The sequence below is a fragment of the Stigmatopora nigra genome, chromosome 6 (genome assembly GCF_051989575.1).
Source record: "Stigmatopora nigra isolate UIUO_SnigA chromosome 6, RoL_Snig_1.1, whole genome shotgun sequence".
In the NCBI taxonomy this organism is placed as follows: Eukaryota; Metazoa; Chordata; class Actinopteri; order Syngnathiformes; family Syngnathidae; genus Stigmatopora; species Stigmatopora nigra.
The window spans coordinates 7,069,796-7,095,303 of record NC_135513.1 but is presented as its reverse complement, the minus strand read 5'-3'; the positions used below and the strand labels follow the sequence as shown (position 1 = coordinate 7,095,303).

General features: G+C 37.3%; 2 protein-coding genes across 6 annotated transcripts in view; one reads left to right on the top strand and one right to left on the bottom strand.

Annotated features, from left to right (window-relative positions):
• Positions 1-18,519, top strand: part of usp43a (ubiquitin specific peptidase 43a) — a 41,777-nt gene extending 23,258 nt beyond the window's left edge. For 3 of the 4 annotated variants that reach the window (XM_077719255.1, XM_077719258.1, XM_077719257.1), the window contains 12 exons: positions 1,578-1,713; positions 2,505-2,649; positions 4,318-4,474; positions 5,483-5,594; positions 6,932-7,035; positions 8,961-9,038; positions 9,172-9,301; positions 10,644-10,763; positions 12,166-12,415; positions 13,292-13,450; positions 14,303-14,464; positions 15,166-18,519. In XM_077719255.1, coding sequence (XP_077575381.1) covers positions 1,578-1,713; positions 2,505-2,649; positions 4,318-4,474; positions 5,483-5,594; positions 6,932-7,035; positions 8,961-9,038; positions 9,172-9,301; positions 10,644-10,763; positions 12,166-12,415; positions 13,292-13,450; positions 14,303-14,464; positions 15,166-16,214 — 2,602 coding nt within the window. In that variant the 3' untranslated portion in view covers positions 16,215-18,519. The remainder of the gene's footprint in view (positions 1-1,577; positions 1,714-2,504; positions 2,650-4,317; positions 4,475-5,482; positions 5,595-6,931; positions 7,036-8,960; positions 9,039-9,171; positions 9,302-10,643; positions 10,764-12,165; positions 12,416-13,291; positions 13,451-14,302; positions 14,465-15,165) is intronic. The other variant, XM_077719256.1, reaches the window with a different exon arrangement.
• A 1,888-nt stretch (positions 18,520-20,407) lies between these two features.
• Positions 20,408-25,246, bottom strand: mchr1a (melanin-concentrating hormone receptor 1a). 2 transcript variants are annotated; one of them, XM_077719175.1, is made up of 3 exons: positions 25,074-25,224; positions 24,882-24,976; positions 20,408-23,026 (listed from the first exon to the last, which is right to left on the bottom strand). In XM_077719175.1, the coding sequence occupies exon 3, from the start codon at positions 22,941-22,943 to the stop codon at positions 22,008-22,010; it is 936 nt and encodes a 311-aa protein (XP_077575301.1). In that variant the 5' UTR covers positions 22,944-23,026; positions 24,882-24,976; positions 25,074-25,224; the 3' UTR covers positions 20,408-22,007. The 2 variants fall into 2 exon arrangements, with proteins under 2 accessions (XP_077575301.1, XP_077575300.1); XM_077719174.1 differs by lacking the exon at positions 24,882-24,976 and having other exon boundaries at positions 25,074-25,246.
• Positions 25,247-25,508: the final 262 nt, after the last annotated feature.

Below are 25,508 nucleotides of genomic sequence, written 5' to 3'. Positions count from 1 at the left end.
AACACACATTTTCAAATGTTGTTTTTCACACATTTCTGTTTAAAAAGCAAAATCCACTGAATTTTATTCCAATTATTTGTTAGAGGCTGTTCATATGCTGATATTCACTGACCATTTTCATGGAATGAAACCTATAGTTGTCTGATATAGAGTTACGCAGTGTACTAGAATAATGAGATAAGATTTATGTGCGTTTCCGTCAGACAATACCATGTCTTTTTTGTTGCTTATACAGTTTTCTTTAGAATGTTTTAAAGTGTCATTAGAGTGAACAAAATGTTTAACAGCTGACACAATTTATTTTGTATCAATTTGTTAATCCTTTCTTTTAAAGAAATGCTACAGATGTTTTTTTTCTTTAAAAAAAACACATACACAGGATATATTTTTGGTGGGTATGTATATATGTGAATAAAAGGCCCAAAGCTAGTTTGGTTGGGTGATAGATTGAAAAGGCCTCTTTCATTGGATCTTCTGTTAAGGCTTGACTACTTTGCATGCATGCATGCAATGAAAAAGACAATTTCCATAGAAAGGAAGGACAGTCTAGAGGACTTTATTAAAGAGACAGACAAGGGTTGATTAAAAACTTTCAGTTGCAAAACTTTCAGCGGTGGTAACATTAGTTGCTTCTTATATCAGAAAACCTCAGTCGATTATTACCTCATTTTTAAGTCGACATGCATATTTGGCTCTTCTAATGAGCTTATCAGGATGGTAGCTGTTTGTGAAGTGATACATAGATCTTGGGCACTTCAAACTGTGCCGCAATTATAAGCTTCAATTCGGTGCCCTTTGGTGGTAATGATACCAGTGATAACTCCCCATTCCACCAACTCCGTTTTGGGTAAATTTGAGTATTTTAAGATCAGCGGCAGCTGCCTTGTTGCGCCAATATGTTAACATGCATAGACATATGTACAAACACAACACTACAAATAAAATTGAATTGTACATAAGTGGTTATGCAACATACATCCACCTTACTTTGCAACTTAGTTGGGGCAGTTCTGTGAGGATAACAAACAATGCCTCTTTGGAAATCAGCAGCTCTGATTTGCAGAGGTTTTATTCTGATTCTCCGACCGACAGAGAAGCACAAACCATCAACATCAAAATGCAAGTTTAAAGGCCTACTTCACTTTTCTCTCATGTTTAAGCCCTGAGTTTGACCTTGTTACTCCGCTTTTTTCTTTTTGTTTTATTTCTCCCCCAGGGCTTTTTTTTTGTCCTCAACAGTGTTCTTTATTGTGAGTTCTTGTGCACTGTCAGTGAGATTGTTTCCAAGCGCAGGTCCACATTACATCACTTTCTCATCCTTCTTAAATTTGTGCTTCCTGACCTCTTCTCTTGTGATGTTGCAACAAACACCCATAAGTCATTATTGCTTAAATTATCCAAATTTGTCTGGAAAACAAAGATTGCATGGTACTTACTGTGCATGAAATAGCCCCATCTTCTGCATTTGACCACACTATTAACAATGTATACGTGTATATGCATAAGAATAGTAATGGCGTTCGTCAAGACAGGCTAATATTCATTGTCCATAGCTTGATCTCTTTCTCTGTTTGCAGGCCGATATGCGTGACACTGGTGTTGAGCACCAAAGGTCAGCGATATCTACGAGTGGGGCTTGCCGTGCCTCTTTTTGGTTCACTATCCATCTTGAGGGCCATGGTTGCAGAGGAGGGAGCCGTCTCTCCAGAGCAGGTGCATGATTTTCAAAATTTCCAGAAAATTTCCATAGCTTTTTAACAAATCCCATTCTAGCCATATCATATATGTGTGCCAAGTTCCATGTATACATTATACCGATAGTTGCCTTGTTTTTTTCTGATATTAATGGGAAGTCAAAAAGATTAATGAGAGGACATGTTGGATGCTAGCGTCACCTAGAAGGACAACGATTGATAGACAAGTTTTGAAGTCCACCAACTATTTGCATTACCATTGTTTGATAATCTCATCACATCCTCCTCATGTCTGACACTGATCAGGCGAGCAGATCCACAGCTGTAGCTGGCTAGCACCCATGGCAAGGCACAGAGTGCTGCAACTCCTTACCAATTCATTGTTTATGGAAGTCCATTAACCTGGCTTGCCAGCCAATGGATGTGTTTATGTGTTCATCTGAGGGACCTTCAAAAATGATACCGCTGTTTAATATACGATGGATCTTTTCGTTACACTCATCAACGACCAATAGAAAACTAATCCACAAAACGATGTATTGGATAAAAAAAAACTTCCTGTCAAAAAGCTTTTAGTGGCATTTTTGCTTGTTTTGGGAAATTGAGTGTATTTATCATACGTTTTTAAAGTAATTATCTAAGATTTAGTATGTATGTCGCCTGTTTGCCAGCATAAAGTCTCAATGTAAGCTTCTCTTTTACAAAGAAAGTTCTTGTAAGCCCTTTTGTTATGGTACAGATAAAATAAATTTCACTTCAGCTTGTTGAAATTTTCTTAGTAGAATGAAACATTTGCTTCTTATGATGCAGATCATCCTGGCCGAAGTCTACTCCACAGGTTTCCAACGTTCCTTCACAGATGACGACGACCTGACAGCCATCTCCGATAGTGACGTCATCTATGCCTTTCAAGCTCCACCTCTGCACGGCCGTGCAGGATCTGTGTCACACTCAGGTACTCATTAAACAGGAAACATCAACGCTGCAGTCCAGATACAGGCTTTGTCATGTGAATCTTTTGTCTCTTTCTAACATTCCCATCGACACATTCCGATTCATGAAAGTAACAGGAAGCCTTTTGTGTCTGCAGCACTCTTTGGATATTGTTATACGCTGTGCTCTACTTCCTTTGATTGCCGGAATAAATCAAAGCCACGTGGTGCATAATGTCAAACAAATGTTTTTTTATTTTTTTTATTCCAGCAACAACAACTCACTCTAATTAGCTCTTCCAAAATAAAACATGAAAAGCATATTAATGACAAACTGCAAGTTAAATTAGAAGCACAGTGGGAGCCTGCAGATGCTTAGCTACATATTTATCATGTTTTTTTAATTCGAATATGATTTTATATTTTGAACTATTGAACTTGCTACAATCTCCCCTTTAAATGACACCTGCTAGTTGAGTAGACATTTAATTCATTTAAAGTATTGTTACCAAGTAAAGCAGCAACTATCAGCAGGATTGTAGAGTTAATTTGCTTTTAAGCACTTAAAGGGTTACAATATTTGTGGTAGGATTCCTTGCATGCTGGATTTTAAAAGATGAACAATTAAAAATCTTGATAAATAAACCTTAATGCTGTATATAGCTTCAGTTTTTCTAAAACTTATATTTGAACAGTTAAATATAAGGTAAGTATAGTCAGCGAGTAACATTTTCTTGGTTAACACTTTCATTTTAATGAAGATAGATTAATGTTAATGCACTTTTATCATTTGGATTTTAAAATTGATGTCTTGCTCTGATGGAAAATCACTCAAAAAGTGACTGGAATCAGGTGGTATCTTGTCTTTTTCCTCTACTTGATCTGTCTTTTCTCAGTCAGCTTGGAGCTCAGGTGGTCTGTGGCCACTCATGCTCGTTTACAGTCAAGACCTTTGATCCATGTGAGCTCAAATTCACAGGCCACAGGGTATTTTTAGTCAGTGTGCGCATTGTTAATGGTAGGGGTCACTCACTAGTTATTGAACCACATTGTACCAGACGTCACACCTCCATCCAGTTCTGACATTTGCCACATTTGTTTTTATTTTTTTTATACAAACACACATTCATTCTCCTTCAGACAGAGGCGTAATTTGCTTACTGCAAGTTTAGGCATGTCTTTTTATGTTTTTTTTAAAGGCGTTTTATGCTCAAGACCATAATTCAAAAAAGCTTGATGGATAGAAATAAATGTTTTATGGTGTTCAAGAGGGGTTTTACAAAGTAATTCTGGCAACCGGCCGGTATTGTCTGATGTGTGTTCACTGTTTTGTTATTTATTTTAACAATGTGTTTAATTTCAAGGTTGAAAAGCAATTGGTATAAGTGATAAAATATTAAAGTGAATGAATGTGACAGTCAATATTTTTCCTGTTATTTGATTAGTAGATGTTTGGGAGGATAGATGGATCATTGTCCACATTTTACTCTGAAATATTTACAGCAAAATACATAGTCTTTATCTTAAAACATAACCATAAATAAATTGAACTACACTATAAACCAGATTGGGGTAAATGTAGCGGTTTATAGTCGCAAGATTTCTGAAATAACTATCATTCATAAAATGGATATCAATCAAAATGGATACATATACTCTCTGTGTGACTTCCATTGCTCTTCTATCCTCAGGGTATCACCACAGCCTCCCCAACTCCCCCCACAGCTCATCGGCTGGAAAGTTGCCATCATCTGGTACATTATCCACTGAATACCTGAATCAGGGCAGTGTCTCTAAGGTTCTACTCCTCATCTGCAATACGTCAGGATGTGGTCAGCAGGCTGTCAGGTGAGCTGTGGATTTAGAAAGTCACTTTCTCAATCTTTTTTTTTTTAACTACACAGCAGTAATATGTGAGACGTGAGTGCAGACAGGCTTTTAACGGTAATGCCAGAGATGTCAATCTCTTAATGATCTTTTATTACCTCAGGGGGTATTTTACCCAGTTCGATAGATTGGACTTAACTGAGCCACAACCCGTAGTCTTTGACTTTGTAAAATAAACCAAAAAAGGGCAAAAATGTCATTTTAATCCCATTTCTCGGTTGGCCAGGAAGCCAGTGATTTAACTGATGGATCCCTGTAGTTTTATTGCTCTGGGCAATTTTTTTTCTATCATTTTTATTAAAAAAAACTTTAACACGTGTTGTGTTTAGATCACCAAGCCTCGATTTTCTTGTTTTTTCAGTGTATTGATCACACACAATTGGACCAACTGACAAGTATTCTAATTTTTTGTCTAAAACATTTTACTGAAGACTACCAAGTTACAAATGTCCTATTGCCAAAGAAAATTGTTTACACTAACACTGCCATGCTTAATTGTAGAGTTAAGAGACGTATGCGTAAGTTATTTACCATACAGTAGGTGCCTGAGATCACATGTTAATTGAGCCTAAGACCCTTCAGTGTTGGACACTATATTGATTATGATTTCTAACACCAATCTTTAATTGAGATATATAATGCTTATACCTTTGCACATTGCAGAAGTGATTTAAATTGAAGTGTTTTGCTCTAAAAAGCAGTCAATCTATTAAACTGGGCTCTGTTCCTTTAAATTCAATTGTATGCTCTCAATAATTGCCTTCAATGCGATGCACAATATTTTTTCATCATCATTTTTCAATGATAATCTTCACTAAAGCTGTACTGAATCCCCTGGCTTCTGACTTTGCTTTTGAAATCATAGTGTCAACAGTCATTCTAAAGTGTTCACTGCTTTTTGTTATGATATGAGTTTATATTCCTCCTGGTGATTTTTATCTGTTCTTTTTTTTCTTCTATTTTTATAAGGTTCGGGCCACCATTTCTCATACTGGAAGACAAGAGCATCTCCTGGGAGCAGCTACAGCAGAACCTCCTCAACAAGCTGTATTATCTGATGCTGAACAGATCTCATGCTCAGGTAAATACCAGAAGACACGAGTCCAGCAGGTCTCACTCGAGCCAGAAAACAAGGTTTAGGGATTTTCTTTAATCAGAGTAAACTCCTATTGATCTTGAATAATGTTAAGGAACTATCAGACTCAAATAGTACCAAATAACACAAAAATCTAGTTCAAATTTTGAGACTTCTTCAATGTGAGCAGTTTTTGTAGGTTTGCGTTATTTAGGCCCAGCGTTGATAACTAGAGCTTCTTTATGAACAGAATTCTATTAGGTTCAATTGTTGCCACCAATGATATCGATTGTTTGTCTGGAAAGAACAACTCAGGATGATGCTTTAGTTGTAGTATTGCTCCCTGCACTATTTTGTTACCCTGAAGTCTCGTGAAGGCAGGCATGTCTTCTTCATTCTTGAGGTATTATGGCACCACCCAGAGGTATTTTTAATCAGTTACATCTGTATGTTAATGTTTCATACAGGATGAATTAATGAGAATAAATAAACTGTTCCTAAAAATTAAAAAAAACACACATTTTACTCCCAAGCTTTGTGGTATTTTGAAATGTAAGTTATGTATCTTTTAACTATGGTTAAAAAAGTTTTTATTTTTATATAGCTGCACCTGACAAAATGTAAGCCTACAAGTTGGCACAAGAAAAAAAAAAGATAGGTTTGATTGCTATTTTGAAAATGAGGACTGACCGAATAATGTGACAGAAAAAGAGCCTAAACCAGTCTTGGGTGTGGTCTGCCTTTCGTCCCACAAAAGTTAGGTTAGACTATAGCAACCCCTACAACCTTTTCGAGGATGGGCTGTATATGGAAGATGAATGAATTAATTAATATATATTTACAAGTTTATAAGTGCCATGAAATGTCACAAGAAATGACTAATTAAGATTTCACCAGTGGAATCAATTTCACTTTGGACATGGTCAGCATTTGTTACGACCTTTTACACTGATTTCTCACTAAACCTGCTGGCTCTGTGTATTGTGTCACAAAAGGCAAAAAGGACAAACTTGTGAATGTGTTTGTTGGCTGCACTGATAACCAGGAGATGTCACTGTTGTATTTTAACACATGACTATTTGAGTAAACATACACGGTGCAATTTAGGCCTGCAAGCCAACCAATAATAATATGTTTTTCCATTGTTCCATCCTGTTTTTTTGTATTTTTTTTCAGAGGGTGGGAACGAACTCATTTGTATTTAGTTCATTTCTATAGGAAATTTGATTTGAGATACGAGTAAATCAACATACGAGCTTAGTCCCAGAACGCATTACGCTTGTAAGATATGACCAGTATACTGAATTTGTGTGCTGTACTAATAAGAATCAATGTAATTGCAGAACACTAGGGTGCTGTTTAAGATCCGAGTGGTAGGAGTATCAGCGTCTCCTAGTTACCTGTCACCTCAAGACAGCAGACCGCTGCACCACTCTGCTGTTAATAGGTAGGAATTACGCCATTTTTTTCTACTAAAATGAGCCCAGGAAGTATAATTCCACATCCATTACAGACTATGGCAGTGTCAATCTCATACAATTTTTGCTGTTCTTTTGCTCTCACCATTTGCACACAAAGCACATAGCAGATGTGAAGTTCAATAAACAAGCTCTCAAGGGGTAATATTACAAATGGTAAAACAGAGATGAAAGCCATCTGAGGGTGCAGTCGTTCGTTGACCTGACTCTGGTGCGGGAAGCTTAGGTTCGACTCGCACTCGGTGGCGATGTGATTGACAGTCCAAATGCTTGTCTGTCTCTATGTGTGCACTACAGTTGACTGGTAAGAGTGACCCCGATGATGATAAGTGCTGTTGAAATATATGAATAAATGAAATAAATAACACGATTGAATGAAAGGTTGCCATGCGATTGGCTGGCCACCAAATTAGGGTGTCCCCTATCTGGCGCCCATACTTGGCCGGGGTTGACTCGAGCCCACTCGTGACCCTTGTGAAGATAAGCGGTAAAGAAAATGAATGAATAAAAGAAGTATAAATATGCAGATAACAATACCAAGGGAAGTATTTGGAGAGTTCGATACATATGGTGAAGTGCATCTAGCGTGGCGCCACTGTGATTATGGCGGGAGATTGGGAAAGATTGCCGTTTCTGGTCATCATTGAGTGAAGAATACTTAGTACAACAGTGAAGTTATCAAGAAATCAATCCAAATATAAAGAGAAGACATAATTGTAGTCTCCGATCTTTTTCATATGGTCATAGAGTATAAAAGCAAGACCGAAGCCATATTTAAACCAACAAAAATTGTAATATCAATTTCACAAAAGGCTCTATGCTCCGATTAGACTAAACAATCATGAGGTTGCCCTACGAATCATTGTCGATTTGTCACAGAAAAGGCATCTGTTTAGTCTAATTTGAATGGATTGAATTGAATGCCTTTATTGTCATACAATGAGATTCAAAGCTTTACCATGAAGTGAACATATAAATAAGTAGACATAATTTATAAACAATAAAAATGAAGTGAGGTAAAAAAAAAATAGTAACTAAAATCTAGCTCTGTTTTTTTGAGTGCAAGTATCAAAGTGAAAGATTCAGAATGAGCATCAAGTACATCCCCTTTTTTTAACTGCAGGAAATAATTTAAGACAGTATTAACACAGAAGAACTTTTCATTAGAGAATTTCTTTTCATTACAGCTCTAGATTTGGTGCTGAAAAAAATAGCCTTCAATTGTAAGCATTTGCAAGTCAGAAAGTTCATTGGAAAAAGTGAGTCGCCTTGAGAAAATGTTCATTTCAGTTTGAAATGACCATTTGTATTGATGAGAAGGACAGTACTTCTCATTTGTCTCCCAGGTAAGTATTATGCAATAAAGAATAAAGCAAACTACCTACGCTATCATGCTATTGTTGCATATCAATCAGAGTAGACAGATGCCAACAAACTACACACTAATGTTAATAACAATCATGTGCACCTTCAGCATGTGTAGTCTACAACCCACTATGTCTACCAAAAATGAATACATGCTACAGCCTTCAAACGTGAATGTTTCAAATTGCACCTGGGAGAAAGTGGTGCAAAAATAAATAATCATTTTTAGCAAGGTTGGTTAACACAAACATAAAAGTGGCGAGTACTAGATTAAATTTTCATCTCCGTGATGGGAGTGATGGAGAGATACTTTTATAACTGCTTTTCTCAAGATAGTTGCGCACTGGCAAAAAAAGCTTATTTTCTTATCCCTCATCGATCTTCATCCTTCTTCCTAGACTAATAGTTTGATTTTTGTGGAATATTTTCGCTCCAAAATGTGTTCTAATTCCAGTGGATAATCGTAAGCGTTTACATTTAAACGTAACGCTGTAAACATGATGCTATTTGTGCAATATTTCCATTTCAGAGCACTGAAGATTTGTGGGCCCGGGGGACCTCAACATGTCAAAGTTGTCATTGAGTGGGAGCAGAAGCTTAAAGACTGGTAAGCTGCATGACTGCCAAGTGCAGTAGGTTGCACAAAAATTACAGCAAAAGTCAGCCTACACTTGTGACCAATTCATCCCTTTGTCTGCTCAAAAGCAAATCTGTGTGACAAGAATTCTTGTATGCCTAAGTCTGTTTGGCAGTATCCAAGAGGAAGTGGTACAGGATGCTGAAAGTGTGAGGAACCAGCAGCAGCAGCATCTTCAGCAACATAACTGCACTCTGGACCAGTGTTTTCAGCTTTATACCAAAGAAGAGCAGGTGAGTCTAAACACAAGGTTCATTCTAATGTTACTTTTATTAGCTGAAGCTTTGCTTCTAGTTAAAACAACAGTTTTTTTTCCCCCATCGTCAGAAAACCAATTCATTTGCTAGTTCCAGAACTTTTTTTCGTAACTTTAATATTTATTTAGTAGCACAGTACTTTATATGTAAATTCTTTAATACGTTCCATAGTGCTCACACAACTGCCAACTAAACCTTTTAAAATTGGTCAAAGTATCCCAATTTTGTATGACAGATGTGAGAAAAAACAAAAAATAGAAGAAAATAATTTCTTAATGTCTTAAAATGAATATAATGGGCAAAAATCCCAGTGAACATAAGCATATTTGTCCTCCTACAGAAGCCATTTTGAAACAACAAATATAATTTTATAATTCAAAACAATATACATCATTATGGTAGCTGAACAGTGCTGGAAGCATTTATTACATTACCTTCTGGCAGTGAAGGAATGTTGCACTGTTCTTCAGAGCATATCCTTTTATTTCTTAATTGAAAGGCTGAAATTAGACTATCAAAACTCAAGGGTATTACTGTTATTAAAGCAACAGTTATGACTACAGTGACAACTTTTTGCTTTTTATCAGAAATTGTTCACCCTCTATTCACAAACATTCTTTTGGTGATGTCTAAACCAGGATAATTTAATGATAAGGACGGAATGTTCTTTATTATTATCTCCTATTTTCCATCCACCATAAAACAAAAGAAAAAAACGCATAAAATAATATAATTTAAATTGAATGCCTGTGGTGGTTTATTTTAGGTCATGCACACGCCGTACTTTTCCCTGGAGATAGAATTGCAGCTTTTAGTAATGCCTGCTTAGTGCCAACAAAGGTCTTCCAGTGTGACAAATTTGGGCTTAAAACTTTGCCGTTTATTTTACAGGTATTAGTGATGGGTCATTGTATAACCACAGTGACCTATTTCCTCTGCAGGGACCATATCCCGCACCCATTTCCTAACATATCCTACAATAGCCTCACATATTTACGACCCATTTCTCTTCCATGAGCATGATGCTGCTTGCCTGATTGTCACATTTATTTCATGTGTGTCACATTTCAATCTCGTCAATTATGAGCGAGATGGAAATCTCAAATGTGGCATTTTAAAGGAACCTTTGTAAGCACCCACAATGGGCGTAATATATATATATATATATATATATAGATCAACATTTTAGAAGGTACGTTGTGGTGCAAGAGCAGCATTAATTCAAGGGAATGACATTTTGTCCCACATACTATACTTGTGAAGTCAAAGTCTACTACAACAGCCTGTCGCATTGACGCGTGCTTTTCCCTGGTTGCAGCTGGCCCCAGATGACGCCTGGAAGTGCCCCCATTGCAAACAAATGCAGCAGGGTATGGTCAAGATGAGCTTGTGGACACTCCCTGACATACTTATCCTTCACCTCAAGCGTTTCCGACAGGTATGTGTATAGAAGCAGCACACCACTTTAATTATACATCTCAACTCTTTAAACTATCACATTACTGAGTGATCAGTCCAAGCAAGCATTGACGCATAGCTTAATATCTTGCATAAAACAGAGATAGATTACAAAGAAGAGGAATCATAAGTAACGTGCTTATGAACAAATAGGAGTGCATTGGTTATTGTATTCAGGACTTTTTTAAGTAGCTTGGGCTAGATCACTGGTCTCCAAGTGATTCCACAATGGGCCGCAGTCGGTGCAAGAATTCATTCCAACCAAACATCTTTTCAACACTCTGGTGTATTAGCAGCGTAATCATTTGATTGCCCTCAGATGCTGCCTAGTTTAGCAGAAATGTATAAAATGTATGACTTGTTTGTACTGTTAGAACAAAATCCAGGACCCAAAGTAGCCCTTGAGGACCGGTTTGGGCTGGAGGAACTCTGGAGAGCCAAATTCAAAAGTTTAAACTGACATGAAAAAGAACAGTCTTCCAAATGTTTTTCTCATTGGAATGCAAAATGTGGAGGAGAAGCTTTGGGGGCTTTTGCAGTTTTACCAGACGCTTTCCTCATTCTGCTTTGGGGTCGTTACAAGGAACCAAACCAAGCACAGTTGTGGAATATTAATACAATAAATTAGAGTTGTTATCTGAACTGGCCCGCGGGTATTAATTTTCGGCCCTGTTTTAGGCAGATTCCAAATTATTTATTTTAGAAAAAGTATTCCTTAGTTTAATATCCATCGTTTTAGTAAACTTTTTTTTTCATCCAGATAGAAGCCCTGCCCGACCCAACATGAATCCGATGTAATGATTGATTGATTTCGGGTCAGGTTGGGTCGGGTTCTGCCTCGGGTTCAAGATCTTACCTCTAAAATAAATGCTTATGAAAAAAGATCTAAATGTGCTTCTGGGGGCTGGGCTTGGAGCATTTCTCAAATACTATACGGTGATAGTTTTTACAAAGAACACAAAGTAAATGTCAAGGCTTTGGATCCAAAGGTTTTCAAAGATTTGATACAAAGGGCTGGCTTTGTTGTTGTTTTTGACATATTGCTTTTTAGCTGTTTTCGCCATTCTTCAAAGGCCTTAGTATATGGAAGGCATACAGTCTGATTTGGTCATATTGTCCACATACTTGATTAATTTAGAAGTTATTACTCATATGCAATGTCATTCATGATGAAACAAAACAAACAGCAATTTGGAAACCGTCTTTTGGCGTGGTCTCTTCTTCTGTAGTCCTTCAAGATACCGTTATACTATTATTTGTCAATGAATGATGATTAAACTCACTATGTCTTTCTTATTGCAACCGTAATTGATTTTATTGTGTCATTCTTTGGTTAAGGTAAAAAACAATAATAATAATAAAGAGAAAATATTTGATTACAGGTAGGCGAACGGAGAAATAAACTTTCCACACTGGTGCATTTCCCGCTGACTGCCTTGGACATGGCACCTCATGTTGTTAAAAGAAGCCACAGTATGCGTAACTTGAATAGCGGGCCGTGGCCCACATCTCGGCCAAAGTCCGCGGGTCAACAACACCCACCTGTGGACATGATCTTTCCTCACGACTACCTATATGACCTGTACGCAGTGTGCAATCATCATGGAGGAATGCACGGGGGGCACTACACTGGTACGTCTACATGTCTTATATACCTCATGCTATACGCCAAACTACACCAAGTACTTGACGACAGGAGTCTGTGCTTGCATCTTTTGTTGTTCCCATTTTAGCACATCTCTTTCACAGTCAACCGGTTCAGGGTTTTCATTGGCATTCATGCAGGTTTATTTCAGATACCTAAAACAGGGCTACTATAAGCTATTGCTTTGTTGGTAGACGAATCACAATTCATTCCAACGATTAGTCTTGTCATCTGATTAAATATAGAAGACCATATAGCATTAAGAAAGAGCCTCTTAAATAAAACCTCAATTAACTTGCAACTTGAAGTGTTTTAGGTTTGTGTTCATGATAAATATTCACAATTAGGATCATTCCACTCTAGCTTTTGAGAACCTTCCATCGTATACATAAAATTGTGGTGGATACTGAGAGCAGAAAGTGCTCTGTCTTAGGAACTGGAAATAGATTGAGTGACATTTACCATTTACGTTGTGTCTGTGATATTTGATTCTGAGGCATTCTTGAATATGCAGTCATGACATTAAGCTTTTTTTTATGTCCAACACAATCTTCTATGATTCTTTCACAAAATGTGTGTCAAGCATTTTTTCTCATTAACTTTAATAAGCGGGTATTATAATTTCGAGCCATATATCAACATTCAAAAGGACATTTAATTAACACTTTTACCTTGTGAAAGCTATATACTATTTCCTAACTTGCTTAATTACATACATAAATAAATATAATACATTTGTATTTTTTTTCAGTCCTTGACCCTCCTTGAGGCAAGAAAGCAATTGTATTGATTTATTTCTCCTCTGTTAAATCACACTGAAAGTATTGCTTGTATTAAAAACTAGTGTAAATGTTCACCATCAGCCTATTGCCGGAACTCTGTGGATGGTGTGTGGTACAGCTACGATGACAGCAGTGTTGACTTGGTCCCAGAGGAGGAAGTTTGTACCAAAGGGGCCTATATTCTCTTCTACCAAAGACGGAATATCATTCCGCCATGGTCAGCCAGCAGCTCTCTGAGAGGTATGCTTCCCTTTCATACTATGTACAAAAACGATTCAATAGATGAGTAAATGAATAGACTGTTGCCAATTACAAGGTTTTGCCTTATTTTTCGTACTGTTAATTTACCTGAAAAAAATCAAAATCATTTGAGAAAATACTAAAAATGTATTTTCTTTGACACGAGACAAAATCTACAATTCATGTAAAGTCAAAATAGATCAGTTAAAAACTTTTCATAATGTAACATTTAAAAAATATTAAATGCAAGGTCATTCAATGACGCTATTCAACAAACTCGAGGTAACTATCTTGTGCATTGTTATTTTGGGACAAACACTCTTTATCCGTGGTATCTATTATGTCTCTCAATACACCACTGTTATACTTTTGTAGGAAAGAACATTTCCCTTGAATACAACATTAATTTTGTAATTAAAGTAAACTGCCGACTTGTAGCAAGTAAACAAGGCCGCTGTAAGTATTAAATTGTAACTTGGGTTTTCTCTGATTTATCTTTGTAACCCACCAAAAAGTATCATAAAAAAACCTGATGACTTTAATTTTTAGTTTTGTTAAATCTCCAAATACATATTTTTTTTACCATACATCTACGAATAACTGTTGAGTTATTTAATGACGCATTAATCATGCAGACTACTGTGGCTAAATGTTGATAAATAACCAGACTGTGCAGGATTAACTATAGCAAAAATCAATATTTGGCACAGATCCCACATGAACAGGATGTCATTAAAAATTCTGCTCCTTCTCTGCTCTCTAAAGTAGGATTCAAAATACAGAATTTTCTAACAAGTATTTTAAATAATACATTGGTTCATACTTTCCTCTCTCCATGCCTTGCATCCCTAGGCTCTACAAGTTCTTCAGTGTCTGACCATTGGTTAATCCGCTTGACTGGAGACAGTAAAAGAGGCAGCATGGTGTCACGATCCTCCACAACATGCCCATCTTCTGTTCCTGACTCCCCTGACTCTCCTGTCTTCCTGGAAAAAGAGGAAGGAGGTGAGAATGGTAGGTGTAAAAAAAAAAAAAGTAGAGGTGTAAACTGAGCACGGAGGTCTTGATCCGTGTGCCCAGCTAGGCTACAATTACATGTTTAAGAACTTTAGACTTTCTGATGTTGGATTCAAAATAGTGAATAGATATTGCAACAAGAAGGCGGTAGTTATCTGAGTTAACCTTGAAGGGGACAAGTTATCTGAATTTGTAATGTTCTGATACAGGTACTTTTGCTTCCTATACAATACATTTTTTTTTCAATATGCTTTGCCAATACCAATAAGATGCCCAGCCGATAATTGTATATTTAAACAATAAGAGAACGAACACAACTAACATTACCATATTTTATCTACTACTATAAGGTGCACCTACCTTCAATAGATCTTCTATTTTAAAACAGTTTCCAAATACTATAAGGAAGATGAATGAATGAATGATATACATTAGTTTACAAAATAAATTGTATTGCAACAACATTTTTTGCCAGACAGACTGAGCAGTAAAAATCCACCAAAAAATATATATATATAAATCTCCAATGGGCCAACCTGAAATTGCTGAAAACAAATGTCAATCCAATCTTCTCTCAAATTTAAACCTCACAAAACACAAAATTGACAGTGACATTCAGTTCATCATCAAAAACACATTATAGGAGGGAAGTACTGAGCCCATTCTAAATTACTGTCATTTTCATTGTTGTTGTTAAGGAGGCTGTGAGAACAGACCCTTTGTGAGGGGACTGCAAGGCCGGAGCGTGAGCATGAGGGCACCCAACAAGACAAAGGACACCCTCAACAAGGTGCTACCTCTGCGTTGGTCGCTTGGGTCCAGAGAGCGACGAAAACCCGAGCCGGAACTTCCAGATGTGCAAGTTCCCGCCCCTGTAGAGCTGGTCCAGTATTTGGAGTCTGGCCGACGACCTCGCTGCACCAAGGATCCGATAGAGTCCTTGATGAGTGAACCTCGAAACTCCAAGGCAGCTAGCGGCAGCCGGGCGGTCAGATCCTCCAGTGCAGGTAGGATCAGTTCCGTAGCTAAAGTAGGAGATGAATCCAGACAGGTGCCTCAGGGCCAGAGAAGGCCATCAGAACAAACATCCAGCTTGAGGTCAAACAAAGAGACCCAACCGGGTGAGGAAGGCACAAGCAACAGTCTTGCAAGGAGCAAAGACTCCAAGAGACGGAGCTCACCCAAAAAACAACAGGACACAAAGCAGGTATGTGATTCGGGAGTTCAAAGCAGCTCCAGCATTCTCGGTGGGACTCTCAGAAAACAGAAAGACAATCGGACGGACCGGGAACATTGTATTGGAAACGAAGGGGCTGTGAAGGGCAAGAAGGAGGGAGAGGGACTGCTGTCACTCTTTAAAGGGAACTTCTTGTGGAGGGACAAAGACTCCAGAAGGTCAAGGGAAGGCACGGCACAAGATGGGGGTAGAAGGACTCCGTCCAGGGTTTCGCTATCAAACGGAGCTGCCGGAGGTGAGCCGAGGAATTCTCATTTCGAAGAACTCGCAAATGGGAAAGCTCGGCGGAGCTCTACCGACATCAAGCGCTCACAGAGCTCATCCAGCCTCCCCGCTAGGATGGAGCAGAGTACTCGAAGGACGGCGTCACTGCATCGCAATGGTATGCCAGCGCCTTCAACGCAGAACCGTGCCGCCAATACTGACAAGTCTTACGCTAGCCTGCCGAGGCCTCGCTTTGGCACCGCTTCTCTGGGCCGCAAAAGGAACGTTCAGGAGTCCAGCTTCTGAAGAGGGCTCCTTGAAAGACGTCTGTTCGGTCGTACTCAAAGCAATAGAGCACAATTATCAGCTCAAATGAAGTCGGATGAACAGCACAAAGCCTTTGCTTCCCGACACATAGAACTGAATGACATTGTGACTAATCTGAATTACTGAGACTTGAAGAAAGTGCCTGAGCAACTTCTATGCAGTTTAACACATTGTGTTAGGTCTTTTTAGTGCTTGAAGCACATACACTGAAAGCACATGCACCTACCTAACACATCTGTGTCTTATTTCAGTCAACTTCATCCTTATTTTTCACTGGTGTAGTTAACTAACAATCACTGCTTGTGTAGGAATGAAGAGAATGTATAATGGCTTTAATGCTGCTTACGGACCTCAGTTATTTAAGTTGTTTATTCATAAAATGCTTTCATTCTCAAGTATTAATGACTTTGTGAGTGGTAAGTAGGTGGGCTTTATTTTGGAAATTGTCAATGTCTTCAGGAATCTTTAAAATCAAACAAATCGCGTGTTCTGCTTTGAAAAGTATTTCAACTCTAGGAAATAATGGAAGAAGAAACTTCTCCAACAGTAAACTGTGCCGATCATAAAAGCTGATTGTTCACGCAAGGATCGTCCATATTGTGATTAAAAGGAGGCATACAAGATATTATTTTTACCCCCGCAACTTTAATCTGGAGTTATTTTATTATGAACTCTTCTCTTTCGTGTGCCTTTCACTACACGTGTCATCTTGCTGAAATTATATATATAAGTATATGTTAGTTTGGGATTGGCAAAACTCTGTGGTAATACATTAGACTTTCAAACTTTTCCATTATGACGCACAGATAATACACAGAAGAGCTGGCTCGGAGACATTTTTATTGAAGAGGCAATCAACCTAACATTTGTTTTCCTAATTTAATGCTTGGTAAGTCACTCACTGTCTTAGTACACAAATTAGTCATTGACAGCTCTGGCAACTATATTTCTGCATGAAGTGTCAAAGCTTGACAGACTCATCTAAAATTAAGTATAATTTTTTTAGAAATCAGTGCTGAACCGCTCTTCTTCTCAGTGATTGACATCAGCAGAAAAAACGATTTCTTTCTTAATTTGTGTTTTGGTCAGCACCATGGAGAGTGCTCCAAAATGTCTATTAGACTTAAGATAAATACATTTAATACTGTAATAACTCAAAAAGTAAGGCAAATAGTAAAAGAGCTAAAGGTGAAAAAAAAACATAGACATTTTATGAGATTTACAAGAATAATCCATAGAAGAAAAGTGTACGTACTTTTAATTAAACTTTCACAATTTGCTTCTTCAGAGTAGTTTAATCAACAGACCATTTGCCTTTAAGCACATTTAATTACAGCTTCTCTTATTACTGGTTCTGTTTTTCCACATTCACCATTAAAACATTTTATTTGACTTCTTTCATGGGTTTCTACAAGGGTAATTAACATAAAACTTATTTTTGACAGTGATAAGTAAAAGGAGAGGCAAAACATCTTAAAAATATCTTGTAAATGTACCACGGTACTTTTATGAAGTATGTTTTCTGTGTATCAGGATTATGCTAACATCTGTCATATACAGTGCATGTTACTTCCCAATCTTAGATTTTGTGAATTTCTAAATATTTAAATGATTTTCACACAACTCTCAATAATCTCGTGAAATTTAGAAAATGCAATGTGCTTTGTAGCCAATTGATTGTACTTGTTAGGTCTTCAAAGGACATCCAGTTAAGTTCATCTGAGAGTTTGTTTATATAAGATGCATTTTATTTGCAGGATTTTTACATTCCAGTCAAGTAATATGTGCCGTATGTGTAGATTTAAATGTGGCTGTACAATTTGGAGTATGAAGCTTGAAACACTTTGAAAGATCACACACCATGAATGAAAATACATACTGCTCTTAACATGTAGTATGTTAAAAATAACTGAATCCATTAGCACTTTGTACCCCTAAATATAAATCGGCGGTATCATTCTTAAGGCTAATCAACTGAAAAGAAACTAAAAATATTTTTAAAAAGACATTTATATACAAGCACTTACAACGAGGGATGAAATCTAGCGACTGACGCACTTTGATACAAAAGAGTCATCATTGGCGATAATGAGAATGAGCAGTAGTACAACTATAGCATTATTTCTATTTGTGTATTTTTTTGAATGTTTTTTTTTGCTCTGTCACACTGTTTTCTCTGTACACTGACAGTTCTTACAAAGTGACAGACATTTAATTTTTGTTCAATAACTGCAACCTACTTTAATAGACATTAAGAGCAATAAAAAAAATATATTCTTTGAAATTATTTTTTATATGTATAGTTCAACTAAACTAATGTCTATTTGTTCAAAGTGCCTTTCACAGCACCTATATATATATATATATATATATATATATATATATATATATATATATATATATATATATATATATATATATATATATATATATATATATATGTATATAATATATATATATATATATATATATATATATATATATATATATATATATATATATATATATATATATATATATATATATATATATATATATATATATATATATATATATATATATATATATATATATATATATATATATATATATATATACATACATACATACATGTATATATAAACTCTGTTGTGTAATGTTGCCTGTAAAGTATGGGTAGGTCCTTTTTAAGAAACTAAAAAGGAATTTCCCCGGCTGTTTTGTTGTTTCCTTGGCACCCTGCTGTTGGCTCACACGCAAGAAGCATCCGCCACATTAATGATTTGATTATGGCACATTGTATGTGGGAGGTGCAATGGTTAGTTCACAATGAGGATGTATGAGTCAACTCCTACAATTGCTTTTATTTTTATTTTATTCTAATCTCATGTTTGCATCGGGTTATTGTGAATGAGAGCTCGGGGTTATGTTATGTGAAAGGAAACCTGTGCACTCTGAGAAAACCCATGCAAGCCTGGACACAGTGAGGACCGACCTGGGATCAAACCCTCAACCCCAGAACTGCGAGCTCAATGTGCTAATCGCTCAGGCACCGGGCCAACTGCCCTGAGACGATTAAAAAAAAAGCAATGCATGCAAACTTAACATTAGAGAAAATAATTGTTGATTTTATTTATAATTCTCTCCTTTTCTTTCTCCCTCTTCAGACTTTAGCTCTCCATTTCAATTTTTTATCCCACTTGACTGACTTCTGTGAGTCTTCTTCATCACTGAACACAGCATGTGACAATGAGGCAAGCTTCGATTCCTCCTCCCCAAAATTTGCTTTTAGATAAATCCTGTAAACTTTCTATTTGAAGGTAATATACGTTCTTGATTTGACCTTAGATTGACTAGTGAACTGTCCATGGTACCGGAAATTAACATTACCTCGAGCTGCACTATATCGACCAATAGCAACCTCGCTTTGGCACATGAATCGCGCTGACACTAACTCTAGCTCTGCTGCATCGACCAATGAAACCATTCTGTTGGCAAATCTCTGTTGTCTCTACATTGCATCAAATGTGCTCCATTGACCAATGGGAGCTTCGCATTGGCACATCACAGTTTAAATGGCACCGAAATTTACTCTAGTGCTGGTTTAGTCATAATTTTTTTTTCACTAAACTCCCTTGTGCGAGCCGCATATACTCGTTAATTAGCAACAGCATAAGAATGTTATAAAAAATGTAGATACTTTTACTTTAAAAAGGTTGAAATGACCCAAAAAATACAGGCATCTTTTAAATTTCGGGTGTAGCTCTCACAAGGATATGAATTGTTTATGGCTCTCCAAGTCCAAAAGGTTCCGACCCTTGCATTACACATTTCCTTGTTAAAAAGCCAGTCTCTCATGTTTCACCTCTCTCACCAGCTCACCCACTCAATTGCATGTTGGTTTGTGCACAGTTTGAGCTAAACATTGATCTAGATATACACAAGCAATTTTACATAGCCCAGCTTTGTTTGTGAAACAGCCAAACACAAAAAGGACTACTAGTATTTTCATCCCTTTCGAAAAAGGCTCAGATCGATAGCTACAATAACAACAGCAACCTTCCATCTGGCAGAAAACAATCATCAAGGTTATTTGTTTCTCCTCATGAAAAAAGATGATGTGTTAACAGTCAAGAGCATTGTAAACCACCAAATCAAATTGTAAAGGGCAAAGGATAGTATAATGCACACCTTTATTTTAAAACTACTGTCACCAATTATGGCATACAATAAGAATATATATACAGTAGCACGCACATTTATGCTCAGAAAAATTTTGGACAGGGACAGAACTTTATTAAGCACATTCCCGATACACATACAGAATTTGGGGCTCTGAGTGCCGAATATCAGGTGTAATTGTAATATATTTACAATTTTGGTGGAAAAAGGGTTTCTTCTTTCACTCTTATGGAGATGTTATTCCTTTTTTTCCACCAAAGAAAGTTTTGCTGTCTCAATTGATAGTTCTTTTGACCACTTATTGTGTGCAGCTTCCAAATTCAAATGCCAAATTGATGGCAATTTAATGGGGGAAGAGTCCATAGAAAATGTTATTATCAACTTTCTCAAATGATTGTCTAATTGCTTTTGAGCCCATGCAATAAGCATCATAGAAAATAAGCTTTAATTCTTTAACACTTTAATTTTGGAATTAATACTCTCAAATTACAGCTGGGAGTCTGCATTAAAATATCATCATGATGGGCTTAATGTAAAATATAGGTACAACATAATTCTATTCTGAATGTGTTTTAGTAAACCGCGTAATTATCACTGTCCGAATATTTCTAACTGGAAATGAAATAATGACTAGTTCTCAAATTTAGGAGTAGGGAGTACCTTTCGTAAAACATCAAATAGGACATAGACACATACAAATACAGTATATTACTGTACAGTGATATTGCAAATTATTTTCACTCTGCACTAATTTTAATTAAGACACTATAAAGACAAGATACTTAAGCTCTATACTGAAGTGTTTTTAATTATTATTTTGTCAAATATAGTACTTCCATACTGCTTATCACACTCAGAATCAGTAATTTACGTGTACTACTTTCATTTTGAATTTGATGACTGTCATACATTCCAAAGACACTGAGCAAGGTCATTTTTTTAAATCACATTTGCTTTTACCAACATTCAATAGGAAAATGTCAAAAGACACTAAATTATGAAGGTGATTTGAAATATTTTCCCTTTCGTATTTAACATACATCTTTAGCAAATTAACACTTTCCATTGGAAAAAGGTGGAAAAACAGTCCTAATCCATAGAGCAGTTAATTGTCTTTTATTCAACCAATCCAAGACGTCATGCGTGTCGAAATCTGCCAAAGCTGAAAAACCCTGATGCATTTGTCTGCTAGGCAAGCGTGAATGTCAAACTTTGTTTCAGAATAGTAATCAGAAAACTTTCTTTAAAGCCTTACCCAACATTGCTGAACATATCATGAACAGATAAACTTGGCATGTGTCCATTGGCTAATTTACAACGTTGTGTAGCAGCTGGGCGGTGAAGCAGAACATTTTCAGCGGGATTCAGCAAGCAAGAGAATTACATCTTTGAATGTCCCTCTTTTTTATTCAACAATTTTCCTTTTATTGCCACATATAGGGTAGAGAAATCGCCCAATAAGTAGCCGTATATGTATTTGAAGTTTAATCCCATAAAAAATCTTTCAAATGGATCTTGCCCAGATTGATATCAGTTAAATATTCATAGAGGGTGTATGGACAGGTTAGTTTGGGTTAGTTAGAAAAGCGAAGAAGGGGCAGCACGATTGCTTCACTGCGAGGCAACAGTTGAAGGTATCTCCCTTGCCACCGGTGCCAGGTGAGCCCCGTCAGGCACAATCCTCATGCTCACATTACCGTCCCCTGTAGTACTGGAGTTGACGTTGAACTTCCTGTTGATTGGTTGCACGGCTCTGAGAAAATGTCTCTTGAAGGTCTCGCTCAGGATGATGTAAAGAAGGGGGTTGATGCAGCTGTTGGCGTAGCCCAAGCTGATAGCAATGTTGTAGGCGTAGGAGAAGGCAACGCTGGGGTTCTGGATGCCCAGGTGGACCAGCTGCAGGATGTAGTACGGGGCCCAGCAGATGAAAAAAGCCAAACAGATGGCCACCGCTATTCTTGTCACATTCCTGACGCGGACCCTCAGGCTGCGCTGAGGGAGCGGCGCCACGCTGGTAGACATATGCTGCAGTATCTTGAAGAACACTCTGCATATGATGGCAAGCGGAATGGCAAAGGCCAGGAAGAACTGGTAGAGTGTGAACCAGTACATGTTGGTGGCGGGGTCGGGCAAAAGCAAGGCGCAAGCCACTAGACCGCCAGGGAGAGGCATGAGGTCAGTGTACATCCACACGGGGAGGATGGTGATCAGGGAGAGAGTCCAGACCACCGCAATGACAAAGGAGGCCACGCACGGCGTGCGGATGTAGTTGAAGCGAATGGGATGCACCGTAGCCACGTAGCGGTCAAGCGTCATGGCCGTCAGGATGTACGTGCTCACAATCTGACTGTTGGAATCCAGCGCCGTGATGACCGTGCACATGGCGGCGCCAAAGTGCCAGGTGCCATTTCCGAGCAACTGATGGATCAAGAAGGGCATCCCGAGCAGGAAGAGCATGTCGACAATTGACAAGTTGAGGATGAAGACGTCCGGGACGGTTTGCTTTGCACGACATTTCGTTTTCTTCATTATGGTGTAGATGACCATGCCGTTGCCAAGTATGCCAACCAGGAAGATGACACCAAAGATGAACAGCAGGATGGGGCTGCAGTGAGAGGTACTATCCACAGCTGTAGTCCATAGGACAAAGACAGTTTGGATTTAAATTCAAACTACTTATCATGTCATTGCATATTTCAGCTCATTGACTGCCATTGGTGTCTATTTTCATCAGTTGTTTCATCATATGTTTTTCCATCGCTAAATTCTGATGCAGATACTTTTGATAGACAAATGTCACCAATCTGAAAGTCAAATTGGGAACTTTGCATTTTCGCAGAAAAAGAAGGACTCAAGCACCAAAACAAAGACTTCAGTTAGTTTAAACACTTTACAATCAATGGAAGAAAAGGTAAGTAAATTAATCAGTTGTATGAAGAACATTTGTTTTATCTCGGGAATCTGTTCACTGAACATTTAAGTCCACTTATAATTTAACAGCACAAAGCAGTTTTGCTGCATATTTATTTTACTTCACAAGCAATACCTATATTTTGTTTGTTAGTGGTTCATCTGCCATTAAGGGAATACATTATTTAAAATGGCATTTTTTTTTGTTTGTTTGAGTTTACAATCCAACATCAATTGCTTTATGATTTAATGGAAAAAGCTGCTGAATTTGAAAAACATATATTGGAAAATACTCAACTATTGATACCCTCTTAATGAGTAGCAATGTAGTCCAGGTGAAGTCCTATCATGATGTACTGTACATCATTTGAATAAGGTAAACAAATTAAATTGTAAATTTTAATGATAGTTGTTTAGCTATTCCTTTGTATCTGCTTTGTAATGGCCTGCAGATTGATTTTTGGGGGATTTAACATGTCGTTGGTTTGACCACAAACGTAACGAAAAAAGGCAAACTTCTCAGTAGGTTATATTTCCGTCTGTTGAAATGGAAAAATCTCCACATGAGAGAATTCAAAATTCATGTACTTGAATTTATACGATTTTTTTAAACCAAGAAAGTAGACAGTCGGAAATGACTCATGAGTGGGTGGTCTAAAGTTGGGGAGCAGAGCTGCTGTAGAATTTGCTCTGCATGGTTTTTGCACAAATACAAAATGAAGACCTGTGACTCAGGGTGGGAGAGAGGGCAGATGGGAAAATTCAGAATACATAATTCATTGGAATTCAATATAGTGTTAAAAGGGACTATTAATGAAGGTCATAGTGAAAGCACTTTCTAAGAAACTGTACTATGTGGGAATGATATTAATCAAAGCTTTAAGTACATTTTCAACCCAAGTGAAATTTGATAATGGTTCTCATCAAATTGCATTAGGTTCCCCCAACACTATGCTTTTATGTTATAATGTATGTCTAAGATACACTCTTCTCTTTGTTTTTGACTACTAATCAGATTTTAGACAATGTGCTCCCTTGACTTTCTAATCATGTACAAAGACCCTCCGAATCAGCAGGGTAGGGCCAATTGATTCCGAACTGCTCCAATTTGTATGCAATTTGTGCAATTATTCTGCCATTTTGTGCTTTTTTTTAATACTGCAATTTTGACATGAATATGCGCGTAAGACAAAGAAAGGGAAAGATAGAACATAATAGAACTCATTGTCTCCCAACTTTTGTTTTTAGACAATGCAGTAAGAGGTCTGCAATTTTCTCCTAATGGTTAAGTGAGAAGTAACAATGGTAGTGATGAGATGAGTATGAAAAGCAATTAAATTGAGATTTTTTTCAGTGATCATGGAAAATTGCAGGGGACTAGCAATTTTAATACTCTTCATAATGGGAACATTCGTTTTCCGTACTCCGCATCCTTGTAAAGGTTGCGGGGGTTGCTGGAACTGACTTTGGGCAAAAGGCAGACTATTCCCGAGACTGTAATAACATGACCAGAAATAAAAATAAAATAAAAATGGACAGAAAAGTAGCACAAATGATAAAAAAATAATAACTTACCAATCTAAACAAAAAGCACAGCTTTGAGCACTTTTCAAAATGATGTGATATAGATGGAGACGTTTCTCTTCTATCGTGGGGATGTTGTGATACAGCTGTTGGAAATGAAAGCATGTTTTTCCTTTTTCAGATGGAAAAAAATGGCAAAATTAACTTGCAATAACATAAAAAAATCACTGGTTCTTCACCCACCTGATGTTGCATTTATGTATCCTCGAGTAAAGTTGAACTCATCAAGGAACTCCATTACTTATCTCCCAAAATTTTGCTAATTAGATTAAATAAATTAAAAATTATAAGGAAAAAATGCTTGCTCAATTCATCCAAGGGCTTAGAATGAGGCTGAGTGGTGTGCACACAGACTGCTGTGCATCCCAGACTCTTTTTGTCTCATTCGCTCTCTCTCTCTCTCTGTCTCACTCTTGCTTATTATACACCGCTCAGAGGCGCTGTTGTGACTTATTTTTTTTCCCCCTGCACAAAAGTTTGGAATCAGATTTGTGTCAAAAATCCTGTCATACTGTTAAAATCGATTCAAACCAAACTTTTGGCATCAGACAAACCTTTGCAAGCTGCGACCAGAAAAATAACAGAGCAAAATAATACAACTCAAGCAAATAAAGTCAT